This window comes from Lycorma delicatula, chromosome 1 (assembly GCF_047948215.1).
Source record: "Lycorma delicatula isolate Av1 chromosome 1, ASM4794821v1, whole genome shotgun sequence".
NCBI lineage: Eukaryota > Metazoa > Arthropoda > Insecta > Hemiptera > Fulgoridae > Lycorma > Lycorma delicatula.
Genome location: NC_134455.1, coordinates 377634676 through 377644846, shown reverse-complemented (window position 1 = coordinate 377644846; position 10171 = coordinate 377634676). Strand labels below are relative to the sequence as shown.

At 30.1% G+C, this 10171-nt stretch overlaps 1 protein-coding gene across 1 annotated transcript; it reads left to right on the top strand.

The window, feature by feature from the left end:
• The first annotated feature begins 5403 nt into the window (after positions 1-5403).
• On the top strand, positions 5404-9499 carry LOC142317292 (uncharacterized). The gene is made up of 2 exons (XM_075353723.1): positions 5404-5946; positions 8479-9499. The coding sequence occupies exon 1, from the start codon at positions 5564-5566 to the stop codon at positions 5903-5905; it is 342 nt and encodes a 113-aa protein (XP_075209838.1). The 5' UTR covers positions 5404-5563; the 3' UTR covers positions 5906-5946; positions 8479-9499.
• Positions 9500-10171: the final 672 nt, after the last annotated feature.

Below are 10171 nucleotides of genomic sequence, written 5' to 3'. Positions count from 1 at the left end.
TAGAAATAAGTAAGAAAATTCATCAGAAATATTTTATAAATAAAAGGTTTGTGTTTTAAAATGTTATTAGTATTGGTTTAGGGACTTCTATTTTTTTCAGCACATTAATTTTCATAGTGTTCATTAAAGTTTATGTTACATTTTTTCTACACCTCATCAACCCAATTTCTTAATTAATATATATATATACACGAGGTTATTTTTTTTCGAGGTCTGATTGGTCACGAAATTAAAACCAGAAAAAATAAAAAATTTTTTATTTGTCACAAGTACTTATATAGTTACGCTATTTCTCTACATAGTCGCCACTCCGATTTACACATTTGTTGTAGCGTGGTAGCATCTTTCCAATACCCTCCTCATAGAATGGAACCACCTGTGTTTTCAGACATGTTTCTACACTAGTCTGCAGCTCGATGTCTGTGCCAAAATGTTGTCCTCCTAGCCAGCGTTTCATGTGAGCAAAGAGGTGAAAATTGGATGGAGCCAAGTCCGGGCTGTATGGTGGATGATCAAACACTTCCCAATGAAAACGCTGCAGGGGCTTCTTTGTTACAGCTGCAGTGTGCGGCCGAGCATTGTCATGGAGAAAGACAATGCCTGATGACAACATTCCTCTCTGCTTATTCTGAATTGCCCTTTGTAGACATTGAAGAGTCACGCAGTATGAGGCTGCAGTGATGATCGTGCCACGTTCCATGAATTCCACCAAGAGAACTCCATTCTGGTCCCAGAACACAGTAGCCATACACTTTCTGTTGGAGAAGGTTCGCTTGAACTTCTTTGGTTTACTGGGAGAATGAGAATGCATTTACTGTTTGGATTGTTCTTTTGTTTCTTCAGTTTTGAAATGGACCAATGTCTCATGCCCAAATTTTTTGAAATTTTGTTCAAAAAATCTTCTCCTTCATTGTGGTAGTGCTAGAAAAATATTAGGGAGGCGTCCATTCTCATTGTTTTGTGATGGTCAGACAGCATCTTGGGAACCCATCTCGCACACAGTTTGCGCTACTGAAGTCTCTCACTCACAACGGTATAGAGAGCTGACCTTGAAATTTCAGGAAACGAACCACTCAATACAGAAATTGTGAACCGATGATTTTCTCAAATTGCCTCATCCACTCGCTCAACGAGATCATCGGTTGACACTCGCTTCCTTCCCTGACCGCCTGCATCATGAACATCTCTGTACGTCCTGTTTAAAGTTCCTGCACCATTGTCCGCACTTTGCTGTCACTCATTGAAGTTTCACCGTACACATTACTTATTCGTCAATGAATTTCAGCTGCATTACACTCCTCAGCCTGAATAATTGAATTACCGCACGCACTTCACACTTGGCAGGGGATGCTATTGTTGTAGACATGTTTACGTGCTAGCTGCGTGTTCAGAACTAAACAAAGTGAGACGGCGTGATTGAAGGCTATACTAGAGACGCTGTGCAACACATATGAGCAAAGGTTCATCCGATTTTTACGCGGGTTTTTATTTCGCTACTGAACAGACCTTGAAAAAAAAAATCCCTGTATATTTTTATTTTATGTTAACCCTGTTTTTATAGATTTATTATTTGTAATTTAGTGATCTCTTGATTGTACCAATTTTTTTATAGTTTAAAATTTACATCTGTTTCATAATAGATAAAAATATTGAAATTATAAGCAGTATTTTACATTATAGTAATGTAAAACATCTTTTTTTTAAATGTACAATAAATAAAAAAATATTATCCTTAATGAAAAGTTAGAAAAACTCCAGCTTACTGTAATATTAAGGGTGATGAACTTCAATCCTACATGAATTAAGAAGCTAAAAATAAATCATACAACTTATGTTTGAAAAGAAATGTGTCAACTTAATTTGATGTTGTGCTATATAAGAATTATATGTTGTGAGAATAAGAGCTTTTAAGCCCATAAATTTTTGTCTAACAGGTTTTCCTTCAGTCTATTATCTACGGTAGCTTAAAAGATTTATAAAATGTTCATTTAAAAAAGCTATTTCCTTCAAAAAAAATTTCTTTAGCTTCCAAACACGTTTACCACCCCCATAAACTTATTAGAAAAATTTCTGGAAAGCTTACTTGAAACCTGTTTCATTATATTAGATTGCTAAAATAATTTACTTTCTATTATACAATTCATTTAAATTATTTTAAATACATTTTTTTTTATTTTCGGTCAATTTCAAGTAAAGAAATAAGAAAAAATCAGCTGGTGGGTGCACTAGAGATGTTACATTATGCCATGCAAGGTACTTCTTTGAATCCATTTCTTGCTTTTGAATAGCTTTTTAATTCCTGAAGGAAGAAGAATTTTGGTTGCAGGATAATTTATGTTAATCAATAATGAGCTGCCCCCATTTCATTAAAATTTTTTTGATCTGGGGGATTTCAATCTAGTTTTATTTATAACACACTTTAGAAGGTTATGTAATAAAAAAACATACGAGAATCAGGAAAAAGTAATTTAGAAGGGTTAACATATTTACTTTTTTAAAATAATACATTGTGATAACTTTTTTACTTTATGAACAGTTGTCAATAGAAAATGTTATAAGTATGACTTTCTAAATAATTTACTGACTACTTTAAATTTTAAATGTTTATTTTACATAGGCAAAAATGCTATCTGATTTATGGTATGTACACTTCTAAATGTTATAATTCTCAAGTACTTTTGAAATAAAGTAACCATTCAGTTGTGTGGTAAACAGAATTTTATTTTTGATTTTTTAATTCAAACTTTATCTCATTATTTATTTTTTTATTGTTAACTACAATTACTTATAGATACACAATAAAAAACATTATTTTACACAGTTATTATTCACCAATAAGATTTTTTTTCAAGTTCTTTATAAGATAAAATTAAGAAAGACAATAGGATCCAAGAAAGCACTTCATCTTAATATTAGAAGTTTATTTTTACAGAAACTTAAATCAATTGTATTTATAGTAATATATATAGTTAGATCAGTAAAGTAGTTAAGGACTGAATATTAAAAATCTATACATTTTATAATGACTTTCAACGATTCTTATGTAAAAAAAACCTGTCAGAAGTAACATTAAGCTTTATTTTAATGAAAATTAAACTTTCCTAATTAAAAAAGTCAGTCACAAAAATGAAATAAAATCTATTAAATATGTTAGACTTTATATAATTATGAAATGTATTGCATGAAAGAAATTACAAAATTTTAGATATGAAATATAGGAGAGTGTTATAGATTATTTGGCCATCAGACTAATTGTCTTTAGATAATAAGTATTAAAATTGGAGATCAATGAACATTATAAATGATTGGTAAGAAGAGGACAGCTAATTTCACTCAGTGAAGGGTTAACAATGTAAACGTAAACCTTTTTAAAAATAAACCTGAAATTTATGTTTCTTGGTTAAATGTGAACTTACTTAAACATTTTTTCCTTTCAAATTTCAAATTGCTAATGTTTTATACTGTTTTGTCAATTTTCATTTACTAATTCTATATAGAAAAGAATGGAGAATAGTTTTAAACCAAAAAATAATCCAAGTCCAAAAAAGTCCCTTTCCATTATTTATTATTTTGCACATTTCTTAACAAATACAATTTACTGTTACAAAAATAGTTATTAAATACACTGCCAAAAAAATACTAACACTTCAGGCTGACCAACAAATAGGAAAACGAATGACTAAAAAAAATCTCCATTTGTTTTTGTTTGTATTCTCTAATTGTTGATACCACTTAAACAAAAATGAATTTAGAATAAACGTAATTAAAAAAATTCTTTATGGTGTGGTACACACCATGTCTAATTTGTATATTTTACTGAAATCAATGTTAATCCAGAGGTTAGTTCTACTATCAGATACATTACCATCTGCTTCCTTTGGTCTTAATTATTTTTAAAAATAATTAAATATATTAGTTTCACTGACTATATTTATAATATTATACTGCTATGTATTCAATAATTTAGGTTGGTGAGAGGAATAATTCTAAATCAAAATGAAAAAAAATATTATAAATTTCATTGTATTTTCAATTCAGGTGTTTTACTAATTTCCAATCCTTTCATTAATGCATGCAAATTATTTGCAGTATTGTTGTATGGTAATATATGGCAGTGAATTTAATTGTCATACTATATATACAGTAACTCAAAATGGCAACTGCTTTTCTTTTCCTTTGAAAATTGTCCAACATATTTTAAACAAAACCAATACAGTGAAATTTGATAAGATGAATTATATCCGCAGTAATTAATAGGTTAATTAATTTTTATTAAGGAGGTTTATATTTTATAGTGAACTTTTTATTTAATTTTTATTGGAATTAATTATTTTAATATCTTATGACACTGTTGTAATCTTGATTTTCTCCAGTTTTTTTTTATTCCTCCAGCCAAATGCTGATGTAGTTCCTTCTGGTACATTGCTAGATAATATGTTATAATTTATATCTGAATTTGTGAATTAAATAAATTTTCTGTTAGAGATTCCAAATATCATAAAAGATTAATCTATTGCTAAAAAAGTAATTTATAAATCAAAATTGTACAGGTGGACTTCCTTGAATTAAAAGAAAAAACTAATATACAGTGCATTAGGAAAATTACTGTGCATGGGAATAATGGAAGTGCAACGACGAAACTTTCTTAATTATTGCTCTACATTTTTACTCCATTATTTTATAGAAACAGATATTACAATAACTGGAATAGTTTTTAAACAGTGTTGAGAATGACCAACTCCAATATTAATACAACAATGAACACATTTTCAATTTGTTTTCAAACACTTTAACCAGCTGATGTACTGAAATGTCTCGTACATATGCGGTTTCTAGTTTATCAAACGTACATAGTGATACACTGCTTATTTCGCTGCCCCCCCCTACAGAAAGTAATCTGGGGAAGACAGATATGGGGATTGTACAGGCCACAAACCCCTTGAAATGATTTGTTTATCAAAGAAATTTCGTAAAAAAGTCATAGAGACGTTAGCTGTGTGCACTATGGCGCCATCTTGTTAGAACCAACCATGACTGATTTTGACTCTGTTAACCAAAGAAGTTTGTTAAAACGACTCAATAATGATCACTATTAACCCATTGAGTACCACAGCGATGATTTATCGCCACTAGAATAATATGCGAAAAATGCTATGGCGATGATCCGCCATTGCCACCCTTCAATTCAAAAAATGCCAGGAGACAATTCGTTGTCGCCATATATTTTTGTAAATAAAAACCAGTTTGCACCAAATTTAATTTAAAAGTGATCACATCTTTTAAAACTACATTTTATTTGGAAAAATAAAAATACATTTGGAAATATAATATTTTATATAAAAATAAAATAATGACAACGAAGCAATAAAAGAGTTACAACAGTTGACAGAACAGTGTCGATGAATAAAGTGTGCAGTTCATTCAGTTTACATTCTTTGTTGTTTTAAGGTTAAGGTTTGTTGTTCTTAAGGTTATGATACGTAAGTTAGTTTTTGTTGATGGCTTATTTTTATAAGTTAACTGTGTGTTCTAAATATTTACAAAATAAGCTTTGATTTTGAATATGGATGGCGATAAATTAATGTTAAGTGAAAGCGACAGGCAATTGCTTAGCGATTTATCTGATATTGGTAATGATGATAGCGATAATAATTCTGATTATTCTGTGTCCAATTTATTTGATGATGACCCAAGATGCACACCTGAAGAGGAAACGCAAGGAAGGCCTTTGCTCGTGAACCATAATCGCCATGTAGGCCTAGATGATTATGATATGTTACGTCAACCTGGCCTATCAACTAGAACTATGCTCAGATTGCCTATGCCCGCAATTGATGTATGCAGGAAAGTATTTAGTGACAACTCTTTGCATTCAGACGAAGAGGATGATGATATGCCAATGTAACCTGGAGGTCCATTAATGAGGGAGGAACCAATTTTATCCATGTAGGTGCTTGTCCTATTGATTAATTTAATTTGTTTTTATGCAGACTCTGCTGAATATTTTTGTCAATGAAACAAATAGGTACGCCAATCAAATAATTGTTGGCTGACACAATATTTCTTTTCACAATCACTTCAACGACTGGCTTTCTGTCACCTATTCTGAAATAAGGGCATTCATTGTTGTCATTGTAAACATGGGTCTGATAAAAAAATCTACAATAACATCTTATTGGACAGTAAATAATTCACAGTCTACACAATGGTTTTGAAAAATGTTCACCTGCAATACGTTTCTGATATGGTAAAAGGTCAATTAAGGTATACTGCAAACAAAATAAAATTTTAGGATTAGCCTACACAGAAAAAAACCAAAAAGAGCCAGTCATCTTTGTTTCTACAAATTCTGAAGTAAGGAATAAGGAAAATACAAAAAGGCATGGTGGAAGAGTTATCACAGAAAAAGCCAGCTACGGTTTTAGATTGTAACAAATATATGGGTAGAATCAACACCAATGATATGACATTATATGTGTATCTGGATGAGCGAAGAACTCTAAAGTATTGGAGAAAGGCAATTTTTATTTATTTTCAAGAATGGTACTAAATTTTTATACAGAGTGATTCCGGAGGATAAGGCAATGCTTTGACAACTCATTCTAGAGGCTAAAAATAAGAAAAAATTTCATATAAACATAGGTCCGAAAACGCTTCATTAGCGAGTTATACTGGATGAAAGATTTCGCCCGAGTTTCAGTTCCTCCGGGTAAATTAAGGCTTTCTGAAATTCTGGGAAGGTGAATTAAGGGGCAAATTCAATTGTTTTTAAGCTGGGAAATCGAAAAAAATAGGTCCCAGAACTGTATCTCTCTTAGTTTCTAAGATATCCCATGTAAAACGCCAAAAATAGGGTCAAAATCACATTTTTTACGTATGACATACAATAACGATGTTAAATTGGTAATAAATCATACATTTTTTAAAAGTAAATTGTAGAGAATTTAATTATAAGAAGATTGATGTAAATAATGTCAACAGAAAACAAATAAAATTTTAAACAAGTCGACTCTTATTAACATTGTTTATAAACTGTACATACTATTTTATTTTATACTTGGAAACAAACTATATATGGTATATTTCAGATAATAAAAATGTTAACGTATTACATGTCTTTACAAAACATAATTGGCTGAGTTAGGGGTAATCATTATTTATAAATAAAAAAGAAAATTAGGAATTATAGGCGAACTATTAAAAATACAAAATAAACTGTAAAAAATCCTAATGGAAAAAAATTTAAATAAATTAGTTTATGCACAAATGTTTGCTAGCAGTGATCAGTGCTAACCACCATGTTTGTAAGGGGAGCTCTCGTCAAAACTGAAAAACTAATTTAAAACTATAACCTATTTCTGATGCTTCTGTGCTTGGCTGTTGGAGGAATGGAAGTCATCAAAAACAACACCCAAAAAAAATGAAAAATATTTTAATAGATAAACTGAATATAATTAAAAAGCAACACATATTTAAGAATATTACTTTTATTAAAAAGAAATAAACTAGATGCAATATAGGGTAAGACTATTCACGTTGTACATATGAAGAATATTTACTGAACATATGGGGAGGTACATGTGCATGCAATAAGAGATTGTAAAGGGGCATTGATGATTGCTTATAGGGTGTATTGCACTCATAAGATAATATTTTTTTCATGAATATGGAACATTACTATTCTATTTTAAAGTTGGTAAAATTCCATTATTATAGGGAATATTATCATTAAATTTATGAAAAAGTCACATGACTGGGAAATATTCTATTGTAAATTGAATTCTCTAATTCCATGTTGTTATAAAAAAACATTTACAGTAATATGTAATGACAGAAATAAAACTATGTATTTAAAACAAACAATAAAGTATAAATAATTAATTATATTAATACAAACCACTTACTACAGAATGCTGAGATAAGATACGATGTTTAAGATTATGCTAAACTTTCAAAATAAAATTAATGTAAGATTTGTTTTATCTCAGTATTCTGCACCAAATGGTTTTATTAATAGAATTTAAAATATAAGTAACAGTAGAGCGGAATAATATGTATCATAAAAAGATTAATTTCAGTAAAAAATAACTAAATTATGAATTACAATAGGAAGGATGTTGTTAGTAAATCTGACAACTTTTTAGAATAATTTATGAATTACTTTAATTATTTAACTGAAGTTGATGTGAAAGCACAAATTAACTAAATGAGCGAGTTCTTGATACTCTTTTTAACCATATCACAGTGGTTTAAAAAAGAAAAGCTTAATAATTCAATGGCGATATAAAATACAAATGATCCAAGTTATTAATTGTTTAAATGTGAAGCATAATCTTTTTTTACAATTATTATTAATTTTCCAGTTTTTTATTTCAATCTTTTAAAATTTACCAACAGGGTTCGTTAGATATTAACAAAACAGTTATTCCACAAACAGATTAAATAAGATTTTATAATAATGAAAATGTTTATTTTCAGGATGACATTACACTAACATTGGTGCTACCTTAGAATATCAATATAACTATGTGGATGAAGACTTTAAAGGCAAAGTGACTGAACAAAATTGCACAGTATTATCACCTAAGGCATAAATTTAAATACTTTGAAACCTCAAATCAAATAAATTTATTTAGCAAAAAAATTAAAACCTACTGTTTTGCTATAGAGTCTTAATGAAATGCTCTTCTCATCATTAGTAAATATTCAATATGAAACCTTTGTTAAAAATTTCACATAGCCTTCTGCCTTAAGTTGTGACAAAAATGTTGGGTTGTGATAGGTTCTGTGGTCGATGGGTTCCATTACGTCTTTCAGAACAACACAAATTGCAGCGTATGGGATCAGCTTGACTTTTCTCAAGGGCTATGACACAAAAGATGAGGGACTAAAGATAGTTACAGGTGATGAAAATACAGTCTCATATGTAAATGTTGAAACTAAACTACAATCTATGAAATGGGGTTACAAAAAAAATGTGAAAATGTCGGAAAACACTGTCAGCAAAAAACAGATAGTTCCAGTTTACTGGGACAGAAAAGTAATCATTTTTGTTGAATTTATAGAGTGTGGCGCTACAATAAATTCAGAAGTGTATCATGAGACCTTAATAAAGCTACAGAGAGTAATCCAAAACAAGCAATATGACATATTAACTCTGAGATTTTCTTCATCTATGACAGTGTACATATGTACATGGCTGATTATACTCGAGAACTTCAGGGAAAGTTTGGATGGAAAATTTTTGATTATCCTGCATACAGCCCACATCTAGCAGTAAGTAATCACCAAGTCTTCCCTCACATGAGAAATTGGCTGGTAATTAAGCACGGTGACAATGAGAGGCTCCAGGAAGGTGTCAGTGAATGGCTGAAAAACCCAGGCGGCAAACGTTTTGACAATGGGATACAAAAACTCATCCCCAGATATGACTAGTGTCTCAATTTATTTGACAACTTGATATAAATGTAGTTTAAGGATGTCTTTTCAAATTGAATGTAATAAATTTTTTCCTACAACTGCTGTTTTTCTTATACTAAAATGTAAGTTACGTTTTGGGCGCCCTCATATTTTTTACTTTATAATAAACATTTTGATTAAATTTTATCATGGTTTCCTTGGATCTATCCAAGCAAAAGGTGGGGTAGTTCCTTTTTTTATCTGTGGAAACCCACCTGATCTAGCCCCCTACCATCCTCTATTCACTCTATTCATCCTGATATATAAAATGTATTATTATGTAGCAATTAGAATAAGAGGTTTTTTATTTCTAGAACCAATAATGTGAAAATTGGTGGAGATGAATTGAACTTTTACAGTCAAGTAATGATATTCATCGTAAGATCAATAAGTGTTCATAGTTAATCCTAAAAATTTTCAAAAGGTATGCTTACCATGAATGAATACAAAATTACCCTAATTGGGGGTTTGGTATTTGCAAAATGTTTCTCAATACACAAACACAGAAAAAGCGCTTAATAGAATTGTTTCTGGGGAAGTATATGTGTATGATTACTTAAGTCAAATCAAAGTGTGATTCTATGTAATGGAAACATCTTTCTTCACTTTCAAGCATTAATTCCAATGTTATGGCTTCAGCCAGTTAAGATTATGATTGTGTTTTAAAATTCTCAAGATCTATTCACTTCCAAATTAAGAGGATAATATAAAT

Excerpts from the sequence above, each read along its gene's own strand:
- LOC142317292 (XM_075353723.1), top strand. The coding sequence starts at position 5,564 with ATGGATGGCGATAAATTAATGTTAAGTGAAAGCGACAGGCAATTGCTT.